Source organism: Cololabis saira, chromosome 1, assembly GCF_033807715.1.
Source record: "Cololabis saira isolate AMF1-May2022 chromosome 1, fColSai1.1, whole genome shotgun sequence".
Lineage (NCBI taxonomy): Eukaryota > Metazoa > Chordata > Actinopteri > Beloniformes > Belonidae > Cololabis > Cololabis saira.
The window spans coordinates 37,287,263-37,308,614 of NC_084587.1; the positions used below are offsets into that span (position 1 = coordinate 37,287,263).

At 40.7% G+C, this 21,352-nt stretch overlaps 2 protein-coding genes across 2 annotated transcripts; one reads left to right on the forward strand and one right to left on the reverse strand.

The window, feature by feature from the left end:
* Positions 1-2,602: 2,602 nt before the first annotated feature.
* tppp2 (tubulin polymerization-promoting protein family member 2) lies at positions 2,603-8,634 on the reverse strand. Its single transcript, XM_061732337.1, has 4 exons — positions 8,463-8,634; positions 7,308-7,499; positions 6,341-6,494; positions 2,603-4,132 (listed from the first exon to the last, which is right to left on the reverse strand). Exons 2-4 carry the CDS (start codon positions 7,496-7,498, stop codon positions 3,941-3,943), a joined length of 537 nt encoding a protein of 178 aa, XP_061588321.1. The 5' UTR covers position 7,499; positions 8,463-8,634; the 3' UTR covers positions 2,603-3,940.
* A 5,548-nt stretch (positions 8,635-14,182) lies between these two features.
* ftr84 (finTRIM family, member 84) lies at positions 14,183-19,442 on the forward strand. Its single transcript, XM_061722155.1, has 7 exons — positions 14,183-14,910; positions 15,723-15,818; positions 15,956-16,189; positions 16,457-16,613; positions 16,696-16,752; positions 16,840-16,893; positions 17,043-19,442. The coding sequence occupies exons 1-7, from the start codon at positions 14,341-14,343 to the stop codon at positions 17,585-17,587; spliced, it is 1,713 nt and encodes a 570-aa protein (XP_061578139.1). The 5' UTR covers positions 14,183-14,340; the 3' UTR covers positions 17,588-19,442.
* Positions 19,443-21,352: the final 1,910 nt, after the last annotated feature.

Consider the following 21,352-nt stretch of genomic DNA (forward strand, 5'->3'; position numbering starts at 1 on the left):
ATATTATGCTCCACCTGGCTGAAATCATAAATTAGTCCCTGAATCATGCCAGTGCAAATCATGAGTCTGTTAGTGATGATTTGGATTGGAGGGAAGCTGGAAAACACTAAGCAAGAAATATGGTGTGGTTGTGTTTATTTCTTCAGTTACAACACATCTTTAAATGACTGATCCTTTTATTTTTTGACTTGCACAAGTTGTTGTTCCCTCTTATTACTCTAATATTTTTTTGTGTGTGTTTTTTATTTTTATTTACTTATTTTATTTTACATCATTTAATGATTATTTCATTTTGAAGGTTCTGAAGGCCAGAATATAGAAACATATAAAGTTGACCAATTAATTTCAGTCTGTTTTTGTCCTTTCGATTATTTCCAGTTGTCCTGTTCCTAGATGTTTGGAGAGTATTTGATTACTATGCTGATCGTATTTCATAGATATACTCTTGTGGAAATCAACCCTTCACTGCGCTAGTCTACACAAACTGTTGTTTTACTGTGCAAGTGCACAATGTTGAGAATTTATCGCCTTTATTGTGGTGGTTATGTTTTCTGGGGGGTTTTTGGTCCCTGGCTGCTGGCTGTTGTGCCTTCACCTTCAGGCTGGGCGTGTCTGTGGAAGTCTGTCAGCCCCGAACCTGCTGCTCGTTGGTAATGAGACACGGTTTAGAGTCTGCACCATCCTGGAGTCCCATGCCAGATTATTACCTCTCTTGGGTGGAACACAGAAGCCTGCTTGGTTGCTCCTGCCCGCTCAGTCTTTGCCAAACCCACTCAGCAGCCGCCCTTCGAGTCCTCCTGGACTCTCCTGGACTCTCTTCTCTGCCCTTCGCTCTGGATCCAGAATACATCATTGACATCCTGTTGCCTCCGCTCCCCCTCTACCTAAATGAATCCCTTTAAGTCCTTTATCCCACAGTCTTGTGTTTGCCTTTGGGTCCAGCCATCACCAAATCCTTAACATTTATGTTTATATTATTAAAAAAAGAAAAAAATATGACTACATCAGCTTCAGATCATAACAACTGATTTGAGCTTAAAGGGAAAGTTCGTTTTTTTACAACCTGGACCTTATTTCTGGCATTTTTTATGGTCGTATACTCACCCAGGCAAGTTTGGTGTCATTTGGAGTCCTTCGGAAGATATTAGGGGGTTTTTTGCGAGCCGCTTCTCCATATAACGGTAGTGAACGGGGCACCGCGGGACACAGACGATGCAGCGTCTAAATAACACATGATTGCCGCGAAACTCTTCATTTCTTTTATGAATCACTAGATCTGCTTCCAGGACCTGTTGTCTACATCCGGGGCTGTGTGTGTAACAAATAAATCAGTTTGTAAACAAGACCTCTGAACTCATGACGTCATCTCTGTGCGCGCACTCTGTCCTCCGTTCAGTGAGCTCTTCAGCCGTATACTCCGGCTCAAAACGGTAAGGACGTCCATCATATTCAAGGTCGTCGTCCACAACCTCAGAATTTGACAAATATTCAGACATGTTTCAAATAACTAACAGTAAACTAACAGTAGCGAACTCCAGCTGTACAGAGCTGTGTCTGGGATGCGCGCAAATGCAGAAACTGGTGTGACTTCAGGTGTGCAAATGTTGTTGTTTTGTTTTTGCTTGTTTCTTCTGAATAATTTATTCCTATTAAAGCTGCAAAATCACAAAATTTCACCCAAAGTAGTAGTCTCAAAGTCAGATTTCAATTAGCTTAATATTTCTGTAAAAATAAAAAAACAAACGTTTTGATTGTGTACAGTTTTGTGAAAATTGAATCTTCTGTATCATAATCCAAGAAATGTCCTTAAGTCTGTGTGGTCTGTTTAAACAGAATGAGATCTCTTTGTTCTCTGAACAGGCAGCTGTGTTTGAGATGACACATTTCTTGACTTCATTTCCTCCAAATTCCTTGCACTTAACTCTGAAGGTAAGCCGTGACGGCAGGTTTCAGCGGGAACCATCCAGATGGGCTCCCTGCTGTATTTCAAAATCTCTAGGATTTTATGTAATAGAGTCTGTTCGTGTTCACGGTTATCGGGACACTGGCATCAGGTTTACACAAAGGATAATCATAAGAAGCTCACTCCACAACTCCTTCTGATGGAAACTAGGCCCAACAGACCAAAGAAACACCTCCTTTATGTTAGTATTCCCACTGATATAATATATTCCTCCGTAACTATTTCTTTCAGTCATCAAGAATGAGGAGTCAGTGTGAAATGAAACATGTAATAATGGATTTTTCCATGCCCATTTCAATCTTGTTTAAGGTCACGACGTGCAGAAACTCTTCCCACCTCTGTCTGAACTCCTCAGGTTCACACACAGACAAGCATGCATGCTCACGTCACGCTCACACATGGCCAATTTAGACTCACCAGTCAACATAACATTAATGTTTTTGCACAATGTCCAAAAACATGTAAAGGCCAAAGTAACCAAAAAAAACCAAGACAAAGATGGGCAGAATATGCAAACTCCGTTCAGAAAGGCCTCAGCCTGAACTCAAACCAGAAAACCTCTTAGTTGTGAGGGGACAGTTAACGGCGACAGCACCGTGCTACTGTCATCATCAGCAATGTTACAATGATCGACAGCCCTTCTTTTAATGCATTATTTATTCCTTCAACCTGGGAATGAAATCAAACATGATAAAATGAACAACATATTCATGAGTAAAGACCAGAGATGTGAAATGTTGAAAAGGAGGAGATAACAATGTTACATTGCGTGTCTCTGTACAATCTCCAGGTGATGAAAACAGTTTAAACAGCAACAAAAAAAACGTGTTGACGTGTGAACCTTATTAAAAAAAAAATTTACAGAGTAGATGATCTTTCAGTGTTTCACTGACCACCATTGCTTTAGAATTTATATATAATATAATATAATATAATATATATATATATATATATATATATATATATATATATATATATATATATATATATATAGGGTCAATAAAAAAAATTTAATTACATTTCATTACACGTTTTTATTATTTGTGAACTGATTATACTAATAGCTGAAGTTTTGCAGGAGAAGACGTTGTTCATTCTTGCTAAGAACAAGATTTTAGCTGCTCAACATTTTGTCATCGTCACTCAGTAACCCTTGAAAATTATAATTAGCATAAGGGTGCAGATGTCGTTTCTCAACTTGAGAGTAAAAAAAATAAAAATTCGACAAAGTACAGTTGTGGCTAAATAAAGACAACTATGAACTGGGCCTATGAGGTTGCATGACCCTGCAAGTCTGCACAGCTCACCAAATTACACATCTTCAGTTCTTTATTTTCCCCAAAATTTTGATCATGACTTTACTTTTTCTTTATCAATATTTTTCCTTTAACCTCATAAAGTTAAATGTATCATATTTGATTCATATGCCATCAGTGTCATCAATGAACTGTCATAACTATCCAGTATATCAAATATGACACAAAAAATTGGAAAATCGTCAAAAATGTACTTTTGGGATCTGTTTATAGGGATAATAAATATGTCAGACTCAAAAAACTAAAATAGTATTTCTTTTATTTTATGTGTCTGAAATGACATGGTTCTGTAAACCCTCCAGCTTCCATGAAAGTTGCTGCTTTAACTTCCTACTTTCATCAGTAACCCTTCATTCTTACTTCTTCATTTGTTATTTTACATTATCAAGAATGAAAAAAGATGTAAAGAATTGATTCATTTTTACTATGAATTAGTTCCATGATGAGATTAGTAAGGCGTTGTTAGAACAATCACTGCTCTTTAGCTTAGCAAGTAAACAGGTGGCATTTATTTTAATCTAGCTCAGTTAACGTGGTATCAAGGGAAGGCAGGCGCATGTATACTCACTGGTATAATCATAGTAAGGCACAGTGTTAATACGAAGCACAAAGCAGAGTTACACTACACAGCAACTATTTTATCTTTGGTCTTTTAGCGTGATCATGCATTTTTGACTTTATCCTCGTAGCTTCCGCTGCCCTTGTAAGCGGACACATATCCACTGGTGTCGGGGATTTCCTCCCGCCCAGCCTTTCCTTTGCCTTTGCCTGAATCGTCAAAGCGCTCCTTGTGTGAACCTGTGTACTTGGTGGTGTCAGTGAGTCTGTCCACTGCTGCAGCCTTTGCCGCTTTCTGAAAGTAATGGAAAGTAACATTTGTAAACATTCAAGCACCACTCCATCCTCCGTAATTTGTGGATAGTTCATATAGCAACAAGGAAACTGGGCATCTATTCTTAGTTCTTGAAGACATGCAAAAGGTGTATTCAGTTGACTGGTGGGGAGTTTCTGAGCTGCTGTTGGACCATTGAAGTCACATGTAAATCATTGTTTCACCAAACCCCTGCTACATCCACTCAACCGGTTAAAAAAGAAAGGAGCCCTGCAAACCTGTGGAAATGCAAACTGGGGCTTTGTCAAGTCGCCAAAGATAGATAAAGAGGTACAAAATATTGTCATTTCAGATGTGGCAGGAGGGTCAGATACACTTGCAGGATCTCCTCCAAACACAACATTATTGTTCACTTGAATAACAGCAAATAACAGCTTTTTTCTGACTGATTCACCTTATGGATAAAACATTCGAGACATTAACCGATACAGCTAGAGCATGCCTAGTCCCATACAACTAAGCAAGCACAGATTTTAGGAAAACTAAGCAAAATCTCCTCAGATGCAGGGTGCAAGACAGGAGAGTTGCTCCTCAAGTCAAAACTCAGCGGTCCACTTACATTTCAAGGATAAAGGACACTTTTTAGAGAGGAGGCTGCCTCAGGTTTCATCCATCCACCTTTACTTTTGCAGCCGTAAATCATCTTTCCAGTTTCACAACTATAGGCACCCTGATCCATGTGATGAAAAACCTTCCTATGTTTGACAGACAAACTTTGTACTTATAGGGCCTGATTTACTAAAGGTTTGCGTGCGTAAAAACGTGTGCAAACTTGACAGCACCCGCAAAGCAATGTGCCAGCTGATCTACTAACAGTGTGCAAAGAGGACTGCGCCTCTCAAATGAGCAAAATAGCACACGCTATTCATTTAGTACTTTTGCCCTGATGAATAATCAATATGGGGCGTACCCGCCAGAAAGCGCTAAATACTGGGAGGGGAAAATGCAAATATCTCCATTTACCACCTGCAATGAGATTTACCAAGCCTGAAAGTTTTTGCGGGGATTGTGATTGCGTCTGTATTTAATACGTTCGAAAAGGAAGGTGCTAATCTCCACATGCAAAAGGAGAAATATTTTATCTGAATGTTAAATCGAGTATTATTCAGCAAAAGGTTGCCACAGGAGGCACATTCATTTTTTTATTTGTGATAATAAATAAATCACGTGTTTTCATGGAGAAAAAAGTGTTTCTCATTGTGCGCCTATACTTGTTCTGCAGTCATACCCCGGTGTTGTGCCGTATTCAGCACCCCTGCCGTGAAAAGCACCCCCTCGTCTGACAAAAATTATATTCTCATTCCGTGTCACGTTCTGTTTAGCGTCCAGTTTTGTGTTAATGATTCATGTTTAAATGCGCTCATTGATTCCACAATAGTCATACTTTCCCACAATCACAGTCACGATAACAAAAATCGGGTAAATGGTTATTGATGTCATTAATTAATAGCCTGCTTACTGTGTTGTCTTCCATAATATTTGTCAATATATATAATATAAACTCCTAAGTTTGTGTTTGTGTGAGTGTGTATATATAAATATATTGAAGTGTCAGTGTGTTGTTCTTTTTCTTGGTCTACTTATCATTGAATATAGAGGGGGTGCTTTTCACGGCAGGGCTGCTGAATACGGCACAACAATTTGCCTCTTCGACTAATATCTATAACTCCAACTCGTCAAATTTCATTTTGCGCTTGCGACTATATCCTGCTTTCCATCCAGACTCTCCATGGCGCAAAGTTTGCGCCGCAAACCGTAAGACGTGCAACACCTCATTTAAATACTGAGGTTTGCACCTGTTATCAATTGCGCACGCAATCTTAGTTGATCACCCGCAAAACACACAACAACAGCACGCGCAAACTTTTTCAGTGCACACGCAATTTAGTACTCTTTATTTAGGATCTTAGTAAATCGGGCCCATAGAGGACAAAAGGCCTGAATGACCTACAGGTTCTTCATCACTGAAGTACCCCAACAACTTATAAGCCCGAAACACCCCACCAGTTAGAGCTGAACAAGGTAAAACCTCTCCAAGAACAAAAAAAGAAAAGATCCAGTTGCTTTTTATCAAACCAGTGTAAAAATATATGTCATTTGAAAAATAGAGTGGATAATGGAGGCTTAACGACAACAAGGATTAAGATGTTGTGAATAAACAATATTCACCGTCACTCCAACATTGGAAGGTTCCTTTCCAGCAATGAGACCATAGATCTGCTGAAGGGCTTCCTCTTTGCTCTTGCCTTTGAAGCGCTTAGGGGCCAACTCTGTTATGGCCTGGTTGAACTGCTCAAATGTGATCACACGAGCTGACTTTGCCCTGAGGAGAAACACAATATTGACACCAGCTTCCTGAGGAATGGATGAGTCTATAATCTGCAGTTCAGTAGCTTTACACACGGATGTCAGAATAGACAGTATATAACTCTTTTAGAGAAATGGAGAGAAGAGGCTTCTTCTACTCTCTGTAGAGATTCTGGATCTAGCCAAGAGTATTCAACCTGCAACAAGGCTGGTCTTAAGCTATTCAGTTCGGAGTTGATTAAGTTTGTGTCCTACAAATAAATGCGACAACATTACTACTGAACCTGTGTCTGCCTTTGGTACAATCTCATCACAATTAAACTCATGCCAATATGATCAAAATGCTACGCTCTGAAGAAGAATGAAGAATTAAAACCTCAACATAGAAAATCACCTCAGGGTTCTCATGGTTGATCTGAAATGGAGACAGAAAGCAGTGGACACTTCCTCTGCAATCAGATGAGTCTACATTTTGTACTTTTGGGGAAAACAGATGTTGCATTTGAAGTGCCAAGGATTTGGAAGACCAGCCAAGCTTTTATCAGCAAAAATCGCAAAAGGTTTACATTTAGATAGATAGTGAGTATTGGCCTTCTTGGGTGGCAATACATAAAAATGTCGCCTCACGTCTTGTGAGTGTTGCTGGAATCTAATTTTGCATTCATAGTATTGTTTTGTTCTTTTTTTAATACAGTGCAATTAACTATTGAAGACAATCGCAATATGCAGATTTTAGTTTTTTTTTTTTTTTTTGCATCTTTTTAAAAAACTATCCAACTACCGGGATTTGGATCTTGTAGAAGAGAAATCCTGGGGAAAAAAATCTTACTTGACTTTACTGAAAACAATGTCAACATCCGTGGTGGTGACATTCTTGCCGTCAGTGATGTGACAATCTTTGCAGAGCTTTGCAAAGTTCTTGCCGTTTAGTTCCTTCCCTCTGGCTTTGGTATCTCCGTGGATGGCAAACTTCTGGAAGGAGCTCTCCACCTCTGCGATCGACACAGAGCCCTCAGCCATGCTAGTAAAGGCACATAAAACTCCAGGTTAGCAGAAAATTGAATGCTAAACCCACAGTTGAACAATCATGTATGAGTAGCTGTACATAGCCTGTATTAGATACACATATTTTAGAGCAGTAGAGCAGAAGTAGACTAATATCCATTTGATTGTCTCTTCTTGTAAAGACAGCTTGTGATTTACTTTTCTTTTTTAATTTGTGAGATTACTGACTTCATTCAAAGCCAGAATGATGCCATTAGTAAATTGACTGCGCGGCTGCCAAGCAATGACTGCAATAATGGCCAGCCAACTTTCGCTCCCACTTTCAAAGAAGAATCCGGATACATCCATCATTAAGTTAAGTGTTAGCGAAGGCAATTTCATTCAATCAACTTCAATTTCCAAATGGCTGATCTGGTCCTCAGTCTCTGATGGAGCAGAGTACTTTCAATTTCTCTTGTTCCTTTTTACTCAGCCTCTCTCATTCACAGGGTACACACATATCTGTCCATCACTTACATTATCAGTTTAATTATACGAAACATTTGGTAAGCCCAGGTATCACACAATAGCATTTAAAGATGTCACTGGGTTAAGGTGGACACTCATTTCAAAATATCTCATCAGGTGATTAATATGGCTCCGCTATAAATCTTAATTTTATTAGTTTTCGTATATTTGTGAAGCCACTGAGAGAACCATTCACTAAAAAAGCAGTGACAGAGAAATAGAAAAACAAAGCGTATACTGAGCATTGCATTTAAGAAATAATGCTAAAAGTCTTTAAAAAAAAATCTAATACCCAAGTTCTGAAAATACATGCCTATATTCCTCAAATGAGTGAAAACATACAATAAAGCAATCACCCCTCAACCTTGTTTTCTGCTGTTAAAAGAATTTCTACTGTCCGTCCCTCTGCCACTACTGCAAGGAGCCAGTCTACACAACCGCTGTGATCAAATCTGCAGAACATAAGACGTACCTGCTATCGTAATCAGAAGGATGCTCTGGAAATGTTCAGGAAAAGCCTTTAGGAGCTGCCTGACTTCTCCCTCTTCTGTGTTCCTTTCTGTCCTTTGGCTCTCCCGCTTCCTGCCACGCCCAGTCTTTTTTTAGAGAGATGAAAAAGATGGAGAGATGCAGAGAGGCAAGAGGGGAGAGAAGGGGATGAGAGGGGAGGAGGGAGAAAGTACCGACTAGCACAGTCAATGACATCATGGGTCCTCGGCCCCTCGTGTGTCTGCTCTGCCTCATTACCTCACTCTCTCTCTGCAGACTCGCTGCTTTAGAGGGATTCATCATGTTTTTTGACATATAATTACATTCGCCTCTCTGTACTATTAATTTTGTTCCATTCATTTATCCTTCATCTGTTTTGGGGACATGTTGGACACAAACAAAGGTTGTTCTTTTTTCACTACTTTCTTTACAGAAACACTCTTTTCCCCCTCTCCAAAACTCAAGTCAAGGCTATCTTTCATGCCATTATCCATCTCTCAACCATCCTCTTGTTCGCTCTCAACCATCCACCAACTGTCATTGTTACAAGAGCCCCCTTGTTTTGTTAAAAATGACAGCAGTTCTTTATAGGACAAATAGCACTGATGACATGGACTTCACACATTACAGGAAATTTTACTTTGCCTCTCTGCTTCACATAATTAAAACTGAAAATTTCATGCTGCATGACATTAACAGCCTCTAACAGAATCTGGCCATGAAGAACTAAAGCAGCATGATAAAGCATTTCAATACCCTCAATTTGTCCTGTTTTCTGCATTTATTTGCTATAAACTGTGATCTAAATATGATTTAATGCACAGTAAGGGCCTGTTCAGACTGCAGGCAAAAGTGGCCCAAACCTGATCTTCTGGGGTTCAAGTCAAATCAAATCAAATCAAATCAAACTTTATTTATATAGCACTTCTCATACAAATAATGCAACACAAAGTGCTTAACATAAAACGTATTAATGCCCTGCCCCCCTCCCCCTCCCCGCAGACACAAGCACACTACAATTGACTTACAATTGAGGTTATACACACAGACACACGGTGCAGACATGGCTAGGCACAGAGGATCCAGGTGAGGAAATGGTAACAGGGAGCCGTCCAGGCCAGGAGGTCTCATAGCCCGCAGCTACAAGGGGGGGGGGCCCACAGAGACCATCCCGGCCCGGACGGATATGGCGCTTTTGCATTAGTCTCACTTCTCCCCGGTTCTACCCGCTATGGCCCCGTTTTGCGCTTTCGCACTAGGGCTGAGACGGTAAAGCCGCTCCAAGTCGGTACTTTTTTCTGTAACCATTTCAGCCAGGTTCTTAGCGGGCTGAGAAGGGACTATTTCTGAGGTCACCACCCTCCTCGCCACTGATTGGTCGGGGGGCGGGGACGTCACCACCCTCCGCGCCTCTGATTGGTCGGGGGGCGGGGCCGTCAGACGTTTGAATCAGGAAGCGGGAGTCAGAGCGAGGCGACCCGCGGCTCGCGGCGATTTTATTATAAAGCACAAAACGTCTGTTTGGTGATCCAACTCTGAGGTGCAGATGTTCATAAACCTGGTGGCTGTCGAGAAAAAATTAAAAAAGCGATGTAGACGGGCTGTTTTACTCTCAGCCGCTCCGGCTCCAGCCGATTTCTGATCAGCGCTGACATGAACAAAGGTGTTGCGCAATCGAGTACGTCACAGCAGCTTCACCCAAACCTGCCCGCTTCTCCCCTGGCAGTGCGAAAACACACAGTGGAACCGTGTAAAGCCGTGCCGAGCCGAGTCGGGCCAAGTAAGTCCTAGTGCAAAAGCGGCAATAGAGGAGTCACCACCACAGCGGTGAAGCCGTGGTGCAGAGCTCCACAACCATCCAGGCCAGAACCACCCCCAGGACGACCCCCTGCAGGCCAGAGTCACTCCCAGCATGGAGGCTCCCCATGAGGAAACACTGGAGATAAAAGCTACAAGAAAGCAGGATAAAATACACTAAAGGAGTTTAAAAGAGTATAACATAACATAAAATCCTAAAAGTATGTCTAGAAAGCAAGACATTAAAAACTAAAAGAATAAGACAGTAGAATGTATAAAATAGACCATAAATAACGACTAAAACATTTAGATAAAACATGAGATTAAACAAAAATAAAATATGATAAAAAAGGATAAACTAAATATAAAACAGAGCAGTAAGATCCAATAAAAATAAGGGTGAGCATAAGAAATTTAAAAGAGTTAAATTAGTCAGTTAAAAGCCTGATTAAAGAGATGGGTCTTGAGCCTCTTTTTAAAAACATCAACAGTCTCTGCGGCCCTGAGGTTCTCCGGGAGGCTGTTCCACAATCGGGGACCATAGTGACCAGGGGCCTCATTTAAAATGGACTGCGTAGGAGTCATACTAAAAGTGCACGTACGCTCAAAAGCCGAAAATGGCGGGCGCAAAAAAAAATCCGGATCTATAAAACCGCGTGCACGCAGACTTCCACGTAAGGTTCTCTTTAAATCACAGTCCAGCTGGAAGGCTGCGCACGTGAATCCGCCTGGTATCCCGCCCTCTACACGCCCACTTTCTACCAAAAATGGAATCATTTTGCATATGAATGAGCCTGCTGAGCATGCGCAGTGGCTTCCTGCAACCTGTTTGGCTTCAGAATGAATGAATGAATGAACGTGTCGAGCCACCGTGCCACTGAATTTCACTGAGATCTGAGATCTAGATGTTGTTGATGAGGAGGAGGACAGGAAAGCCACATTGTTTTGTGGTCACAGTAAAAGAAAAATAAATAGTATAAAATAAAGCGAGTGAGTGGCAGCACGCCGTTGCTGCGCGGAACGCCGTGAGTTCCCCGGCGCAACCGTGAGTTCCCCCCCCCCGTCTTTTCGAAATCATGTTTATTTTCCCCTTACTTTTTACAGTTTAAAAACTAACGGTAGGCTCAGCCTTAAATTGCAAATTATCAAGACACTGTATGAAAGCGATACGAGAACGGCCCCGCAGCCCCAATTCACCTTCTTCTGCCCATGCAGGTCAGTTCTAAACCGCAAACAGTTTACGAGTCTGATATACAGTAGGCCACATATGAAAAGGTAATGTGAACCTTGCCACTGTTTGGCTTAAGGTTTTTCTCCCACTAGGGGAGTTTTTACCTGCCATTGTTTATGTAATAACTGCTCGGGGGTCATGTTCTGGGTATGGGTCTCTGGAAAGCGTCTAGAGACAACTCTGTTGTATTAGATGCTATATAAATAAAATTGAATTGAAATTGAATTGAACAGCCAAACAAAAAAATCGGATCTGAGGAAAATATCCAAATTGATCATTAAAACTTGCCGACAGCAGGTGCTTAAACTGTGATCTAATCATTATCTCACGCACAGTAACAGACACACAGCAGATGCTTAAACTGATAACACAAATAGAATTGTAATTTCACAAGTTTGCTATTCATATGATGCATCTACTGATGTCAACAATGGCTCACGCAAAGACACACAATCAAGTTTACCTTAGCTGCGTAAGACTGAAAAGGGATGTAGATTAATATTTGACAAAGTACTCTGGCATCCATCAGTCCGCATTTGGAAAAAACGATCCATAAATTGAGACAGTTTAGTACTGTGGCTACTCTTTGTCGATGTGAACACCCAGCAAAGATGATTCAAAAGGCACAACAAAGAAGTCACAGAGGTAAAGCAGAACCTATGCGAACAGTTGGGCTTGAGGAGCTTAAGGAGCCCAGAGCAGAACACCATGTAGACAAAGATACTGATCGGAGGATGGAGGGATGGCTATCCCACGATAGCAGAAGTGAAGCAAAGTGATGCAGCAGTGCAATGACCCCATGAGCATCAAAAGAAATATGCAGCAGGTTGATTCCAGAAAAGGACTGATCAGAACCCAGACCTTCAACCCCACAGAGACGTGCTGGGACGACCTCAGGAGAGTCGTTCCCACCACACTTGCAACAAACATTTCTGAGCAGTAGCAATTCTTTCAAGAGGAATGAAATGAAATAAAGTAAAATCTCCTGAACGTTGTGCAGAAAAAGTGTAAGCCTGAAGTTACTACTACCAAAAAAGCAGTTCAAAGAGTTCTTTTCTCTGAGGGTTCACTTCCTTTTTCCTCCAATAGGTACTGTAGATGTTTAATATGTGTATTTGATAAAGAAATGAGAAATTCTACTTATCTACAGTATGTTATCAGTTTAAATTTCGTTTTGTGTGATTGTGATTTAGCTAATGATCACATCACAATCTTGGGACATTTAACACACAAAATCATATATTCTAAGGCAGCGGTTCCCAACCTTTTTTCCTTGGAGCCCCCCTACTTGTGTCTAAGACCAGCCAGGCCCCCCGACCCGTATGTACCAGCACCAAAATAGTCTTTAATTTAAAAAAATTAACATTAATTATGTTTTTTTTTTATACATTTCTCTTTGGTTTACTCTGTATACATATGACTTTGTTTTTCTCCAATGTCACCAATGTATAAAATACGCACAAAAGGACATAAAAGGACATACAAATATTTCTGAAAAATGTCTCTTTTAATATGAGACCAACATTTTTTAACATTTTTCCTTTAACAACCTGTCGGAGTAGATTAAATGTTGAGTAATGATATAATAAGGAATGAAATCATTTCCTGTGTTTGTCACCAGTGTATAAAAAACACAAAAAATATTCAAGGCATTCATAAATTATTCCTAACAATGTCTTATGAATGACTCATTCGCAAATAAAAAGTTTCGCCCCCCTCCCAGAGACACCGTTCTAAGGGATTCACTATTTTTTTATTGCCGCTGTGTGTTAGTTTATTTTGGTCTTCAGCAATCAATGTACCTCCATAATTTTTCTGTGACAGGGTTTATTTTCCTTTCTCAGAAATTTCACAATTACTACATTTTTATTGTGCAAGATAAAGTGAAATATTAATTTTATCATTAAAAACAATTCTTTTTTTATCCCTTCTTGACCTTGTATTGCTTTCAGGCGGTCTGCTATACTTCTGTGGGAATCTACATGGTCTGAGTTTTGTTCACATAACAAAGATAGCGGGCTGTTTTGACATGAAGCACCACCATGAAACACCACCATGAAACCCAACGCTCGCTCACCTGGAAAGCTCAGAGGTGAGAAGGAATCCGTCTTCAAGTCACAAGTGCAGTCACTTAATCTCCAATAATTAATAGTTGAGGAGGAAAGATTTGATGCTGTATCCTGCATTTCATGAAATGATAGTTAAAAAAGTATTTTTTGCTGACATCATATATGAAGAAATCTAGTTTGTAAATTAAAAAGAGCAGACATCAAAATCAATACATCCTTCAGCTTTTGCACTTTTTACAGCATTAATCTTTTCTTTATTATCAGACATAAATGAATTTAATAGAGCTGTGTGAAATGCATGCTGATACTTAAAAATACTTACGTATGTTGTCTGTTAACGCCGATCATCACATTTGACAAAGCACCCCATTTTTCCTCCTGATATATATACTGCAATTATTTATTTTTCTGGTGACTTGACCTTGAATCCACCTTTTTTCCACCTCATAAGCACATTCCATCATGGATGCAAAACCTCTGTGCTTTCACTCAGACTCTGGAAAACAGGTTATGTGGGAAGACAACACCTTTCTGATTACAGTAGAAACAAAGCCTTACCTTTAAATGTCAGCATAAAACAGCATTGTGCAGGCAAATAAAGCAGCAGTACGATCCGAGGGCATCCTGTATGAACATATACTTGGATTTCTTGGACTGGCAGCACTTGAGTTATTATTATTATTTGGTGGAATTCGATCAGGAATATTGGACTTCGCAAACTTAAAGGCAATTATTTATTTCCCATTTTTGCTTCATTCGACGTCATGGCTGATTCTAGCTTCCCTTCCCCACCAGAGTCTTTCTGTCCACTGTGTATGGATGCGCTGAGAGACCCGGTGACCATTCCCTGCGGCGACATTTACTGCCTTGAGTGTATCAAAATCTACTGGGATCAATTTGACCACATGGGTGTGTACAGCTGCCCTCAGTGCCGTGCAACCTTCACGCCACGGCCAGTCCTGAGACGTAACCTGCCAGATGTTCAGCATCAGCCGCGCCAGCTTCCAGAGCTCACTCCCTTTCCCTATATGCACCGCGACTCCTACTGTGATTTCTGCGTCGGCCGTCGCAACAAGGCCGTCAAGTCTTGTCTTATGTGCTTGGCTTACTACTGTGAAACTCACGTCAAGCCTCATTATGAGTCATCTACGTTCAAGAGGCACAAGCTTGTGGATGAGACGGGGCACCTGGACAGGAAGATCTGCCCCCAACACGAGAAAGGCCTGGAGCTGTTCTGTCGCTCTGACCAGATGTGCATCTGCGTGTTGTGTACAGTTAGGGAACACCGCAGCCACAACATTACCTCCGCTGAAGAAGAGCGCATTGAGAAACAAGTGAGTCTCCTGTTTGCACATGAGGGATACGCTTCTTCATTTCATTTCATTTTCATTTTATTCTTTATTTCATTCAAAAAACAAAACAATTTAATACAAACACAAATACAAATGTTCCTAACTTATGAATGAAAAGGGAGCAGAAAGAAGAAGAATCTTATCTGATCTGCCCCTTTCACAAATAACATAAATTAATAATAATAAAATAAAAAAAAACGAAGTGAATAAAAACAACTAAAATAAAATTAAAATAACATGAAATAAAATTACCACCGCCTACGGGTATGTCAATCAAACTCAACATTTTTTGTTATATTTCCTTAACATACAGGTTTTAATTGTTCTTTTGAATGTAATGTTTGATTTGGATTCTTTGTTTTCTTTGTTCAGATTGTTCCATAAATTGATTCCTTTCACAGAAACAAAACCTTCCATCAATTTTGTCCTGCATCTTGGTTTTATAAAAATCTCTGTTCCTTTTAAGTTATACTTGCTTTTTCTTTTTTCAAATCTTTTCTGAATGTTGATTGGTAAAGTTTTTTTATGAGCTTTAAACATAATTTGCAGAATACTATGGTCTACTAGTTCATGAAATTTCAACAAATTTAACTGAAGTAATAATGGATTTGTTGGATCTCTATATCGTTTTCTACTAATTATCTTCTTATCTTCTTTACATTGTGGTGGCTACAGGAGGGAATTAATTCATTTTTAGCTTTTTTCTTTTTAGTATCTTACTAACTTCGGGAGTATCCCGCGCAGAATATTGATGGAAACTAAATGCATAACTCTTCTTTATGCTTTTCTATCAGAAAGTGCTGGTGGTCACACAGTCTGAGGTCCAGCACATCATTTCAGAGAGGATGAAGGAGCTGCAGGAACTCAAGCACAATGTAGACGTACTGAAAGTAAGATCTGACAAAACCTGCTTTCTACTGCATGGTTGGGTTTAATGGGACATGGTCTGTTTGGTATCTTATAAAAAGGATCCGTACTGATTCTGTCATGTTTAAACGCTCTTGACAGTCTGACTTTTACTTTCCAGAATGCTGCACACCGAGCGCAAACAGAAAGCGATAAGACGTTCCATGAAATGCTTCAGGCAGTTGAGCGCTGGAAAGCTGAAATCAGTCAGATGATAATGGCCAACATGCAAGCAGCAATGTCACAGGCTGAGGGCTACGTAGAGCGCCTGGAGCAGGAGATAATGGAGCTGCAGCGGCGGGACGCCGAGCTAAGACAGATCCTTGAGACGGAGGACAACATTCACTTTCTGCAGGTGCTCAAGGATCACACAGGACTGCAATAATTCTGTCCCATGCACCTTTTTTTTTATTTAGGCGAAAGAATTTATATCACATTCAACATATACAAGTTTTTTCATATGATTCCCGTCAAATCTGTGATTACTTTTGGTTAAAATTTTTGTGTATATTGTACAGCTTGATTTTGAGAAAGACATCATGAATTATTTTTTCAAAATAATTAACTTGACTTTATGTTACTACTATATTTGACCAAATGTTTTCGATTGGTGTTTGAACAGAATTTTCCAACCCTCTGTGTCCCACCTGAAGCCATGGTACCCAAAGTGCTCATCAACCCTCAGTTCTCCTTTGGAGAGATAAGCAAAACAGCCACAGATATGAAAGAAAATCTGGACGACATCTGCAAAAAGGAACTGAGCAAAATCTCCAAAACAGGTATGTTTAAGTGCGTAATAAAAATGTACATACCTAAAAATGATCCACTGAGAGGCCAACTGAATGCTTAACATCGTTACAGTTAGTGAAACTCCTGTCTACATACTTTTGCCAAGAAATGGAGACAAACGGCTCAAAGGTGAGTGTTTATCAACTGTATCATTACTTTATGTTATAAACATATTTTTTACCAGACAATAATGCCCATGTTTTTATGTCCGAGCAGTCCCCTCCAGGAAGGATTTTCAGGAGCCAAGAACTAGAGCAGACTTCTTGAGATGTGAGTTAAGTTCTAATTTCAGTCCACTACAACAAACTGTATCTTTTTCTTCATTTTACAACATCAAAAAAGCCCTTTTCAGTAATTACAAATCTACTCAATACCATTACTGAAAAAAAAAAAAATAATTTTATGGATGTTTCACTCAGATTCCAGCAAGATGTCCTTTGATCCAAACACAGCCTACAAAGAGCTGGTCTTGTCTGACGGGAATCAGAGGGTCACGCGGAAGAAGACGATCCAGTTTTACCCGGATCATCCAGAGCGCTTTGATGGCTTCTCCCAAGTGCTGTGCAAGGAGCCTCTGTCTGGGTTCAGATTTTACTGGGAGGCAGAGTGGAGCGGGGAGTTCTCCGTAGGGGTGGCCTACAAGAGTATCAGCCGCAAGGGCAAGAACTCACGCAGCCTACTCGGCTACAATGACAAGTCGTGGAGCGTCCTCTGCTCGGAATCAGGCTACTCGGCCTGGCACAACACGGTGGACGTAGACCTCCCCGAGGCTCCCAGGACAACGCGCATAGGCGTGTACTTGGACTTTGCCGGCAACACTATAAGCTTTTATTCTGCGTCAGAAGCAATGCAGCTCATACACAGATTCAAGGCTCAGTTCACGGAGCCATTGTATGCTGGTTTTGGTGTTGGCTCCTCAGTAAGCCTCTGTCAGCTGAGGCAGAACACCATGCCTTACTCTTAAGAAAACAAGACAATAACCCAGTTTGATACACAACTCACACACTTTGATCATTGGCACACAGTTCATGGGTTAAAGGAATGAATATGAACAATTTTTCTTCATATATAATGATTTATCAGAACAAATATTGTTTATTTTGACTCATTTCATCAACTTTTTTTCGTAGTCTAACATACAATGTTAAAGGAGCTTGAGGCTCCTTTTAAGAAATGAGACTCTCTAGCGCCACCCTTCACCACGACGGCCGTTGGGGGTACTGCAGCCAACAGTGAAGCCGGCACGAGAGAACGGGGAGAACGTGCATGCAGCGTCACGTCACATCCGCAGCCCAGCGCGGGAAATTCGGGACCAAATTGCAGCACATTTTGCAGCACACAGCCTGTTCAAGGCAAAGGAGAGATACACTAGAGGGCTCATTCTTTTGGGTTTGGAACGCTTCATCTGACATTATTACTAGAAAATTTAAAATGTATACGGATTTTTTTCATAAATCTTGCCACAATCCGGCCTCAAGCTCCTTTGAAGTAAATACTTTCAGCCAATCATGAAATATGATTTTAATTCAAGTGTTGTTCTTGTGCATGTTTCAACTTTGTTATTAAAAGGAATAGCTCCACGCTAGCGTGAGGAGCGACTCCATCAAATTCTCAAGGATTATTACCTAGAAGACCACAGATGTTTAATGAATCTTCCAATTCAACTGGAAAATATTTATTTTTTAGAGAATTTTCTCAGTTTCGGTCGGTGCTGGGCTTTACATAAGAAGGAACTCTACACCGAGTATTGAAAAAAGGAAAAAAGTGGGAAAAAAAAGGGGGGAGGTTGAAAAAAAAGTATTACGATATCCTGATAATGAGTCACTCAGTGCGTTTACATGCACATCTAAATTAAGCTATTGGTATCAATCTATCTAAGGATGAAATTGGAGGTTCAGAGAAATCCAAGTATACATGCGTGAGAAGACAAATTAACTATTGAGTGAAGTGCGTTCGACTCCGCGACACTAGGTGGCGCCACACTTTCACGCTTTCATTCATGCTTTCATGCTGGCATTTTTTCGGTACAATTAGTAAACAAGCACGAAGGAGGACAACAGCATGCGAAAAAATGGAAGCTAATGATGCAGCAGCTCTGTAAATTTTGTACATACTAAGCCTGATCATGGTGCATGTAAGATGGATGCAAGGTCTCCCTCTTCTTCTTCTGTTACGTGTTGTCGTGATGTCATGACTGTTATTATTCCAACTTCCGGAAGGGGGAGCCTCGGTGCAGTCAGTAGTTCGGCTAAGCATGGGTTCCATATACATGCCTAAATAATTCGGATTAGGACACATTATGTGGCTCTAATAGCTCGATCTCAAGAGCTCCAGTTTGGCCCGGCTAAGGTGTATACTTGGCTTTTAGAAATTCAAAATCGATCGGATTAAGGCAACAATTCCACTTTCCGTTAGTGCATGTAAACCTACTGATTGTAGTAGTAATTTAACCATTTACATAGCCCTTACTTTGTAAAGTACCTCTGACTTTGGCAAGGGAAGGCAATGCATGTTATTCATATAGCACATTCCACATACAAGACACCTCAACATGCTTTACATGAAAAGATTTTTAAAATGCATTAAAAAGTAAAGCTTCTAAAAGCAGAAATTAAAGATAGAAATAACTTAAAATGATTAAACCAATGATAAGGTTTCAGTGCATTATGGTGTATTCTGCCTAACTCTTACTCACTCTATGCTCATGTTGTTTTTTTTAAGCTGACACTTTCTTTACAATAAAGCTAGTTGTATGAATGAAAGTGCAACTGTTTATATTCTTCCAGTAGATCCATAATAAAAACCGTAATCAACATCGAGATGCTGGGTTCAATTTAATTTTTGGTTCATGCAGTACAGTAATACAATAAATGTCTTTTGTGTAATATGACTGACAAGTGTCTCTTTTGTTACAATGTTGTGACATTAAGTTTGAAACATTTATGGCTTAAAAGACAGTGTAAGTTCCTTGTCAATGTCTGCTTTCTTAAATGATTCTGCCCTCTTCAAGCTTGATATTCTGCTGAAGGCCTAGGAGCTAGGAGAATCTCAGCAGCTCCTTCTAGGAAGGTGCTCCTCTGAACAAAGATCTCCGATGTTGTTCCAGGAACCAGTTTATGCCACTCTCCCAGATGGGGAGCCCTGAGTGCTCCTTTTACCTCTGGCACCAGTATTTCCTTCACTTTTCACATCTTTTCTACTTCCTCTTTCAACATGTTTATAAGGTTCTTGTGTTCCTTCTTTATAACATTGCTATTGTGGCACACAGAGTCATCAGTGGGAGGATATGCCTACATTTATGTTATTTGCATGTTTCATTTGCACTTTGTTTGGAGCAGCTCAGGTCCAGTTCAGGTGATGTTTTCTGGGATTTTTCTGTTAAAGGTATTGTGACATCATTTTTAACATGCTTTTAACACTATTAAAAGTCTTGGCCAATATCCCTCAAATGTGTCTAAAAGAGTGTAACAAGAAAAACTTCACTCTAGTACTCCATTCCTGGCTTTTTATTACAGTGTTTTTTTGCGCCGTGAAAAACGGGTCCTTTTCCCCCTTTCCTGTCAATCATTGCCCCGCTCCTCCTCCAAACCTCCTCCAACCAACCGCTACACACTTCTGCCGGCGTCTCCACACACACGCGCGCACACCAAACCACAAACACTGACACACAGCCCAGACAGGGCGACTACAGCCCGGGGATGAAGTCCAACCGGGACCAGAGGACCGGGACCGCAGCTCCCCGCGAGCAATACGCTCACAGCGGCGTCGGAGAGTTAAGCCGGGAGCGACAGGCGAAGCATGCACGGAAAAGCAGCAGGGCGAAGCAGACAGTCCACAGCAAACAATCATAAAAATAAAGGCATGCAAGCAGCAGTGTCCCCTTATCTTAAGTCCAGTCAGTGGCCGCGGGTCTTCTTAGCAGTTTTCCTCCGGTGATTAGAACAGAAGAGGCTCTAAACAGCTCCGTGTTAAGCCTGATTTATGGTTCCGCGTTAAATCGACGCAGAGTACGGTGCGCGTCGCCGCGTAACCCTACGCCGAAGGCTCTGCGTTGGTGTAACGCGGAACCATAAATCAGCCTTTATGGTGCGCTGGAGAGGAGGCAGGGAGCTGGGTGGAGGGGTGGCGGTGATTTAGCGGGCCCTGACGTCACGGCCCGCCACCAAACCAGGTGCGACGTTTTTGCACAGTTATGCGGAAAATCCCAGAAAGCACACAATACACTGAATGTTAAAAGTTCGTTGTTTTTTGGGTGTAATTGATGTCAAGACACCCAACAAAACACAGAAAATCAAGAAAAATGTGTTTTTCATGTAACAATACCTTTAAAGTAAGAGGTTCTGTTTATTTGTTTCAAAATGTAGTTTTGTCCGGCAGTGCGCCATGTCTGAGTCTCAGCAGCAGTGGGTGCAGTCGCTACACGGTGCGTGGAGGGACAAGAGAAGTCTGGCGTAAAGACTCCAGAGGGGAAGAGTATGCACTCGAGTGGAAAAGTTACCGTTTTTGTAGCGAACTGTAATGGTCAGTACAATATATGTATTTGCTCTTTAAAGACCAAATAAAAAACTTTAAATTAAATGTGCAGTGGACGACAGTTTCCTTTTGCACCACGCTTCACTATTGCTTGGGATTGGTACATCTGTCACCACTTCTTACTTCTAGATCTTCATCAACTATCACAAGGTTCAGTTGTTAAGCCATCACCCGTTTATCCGTCTTTCCGAAGCCT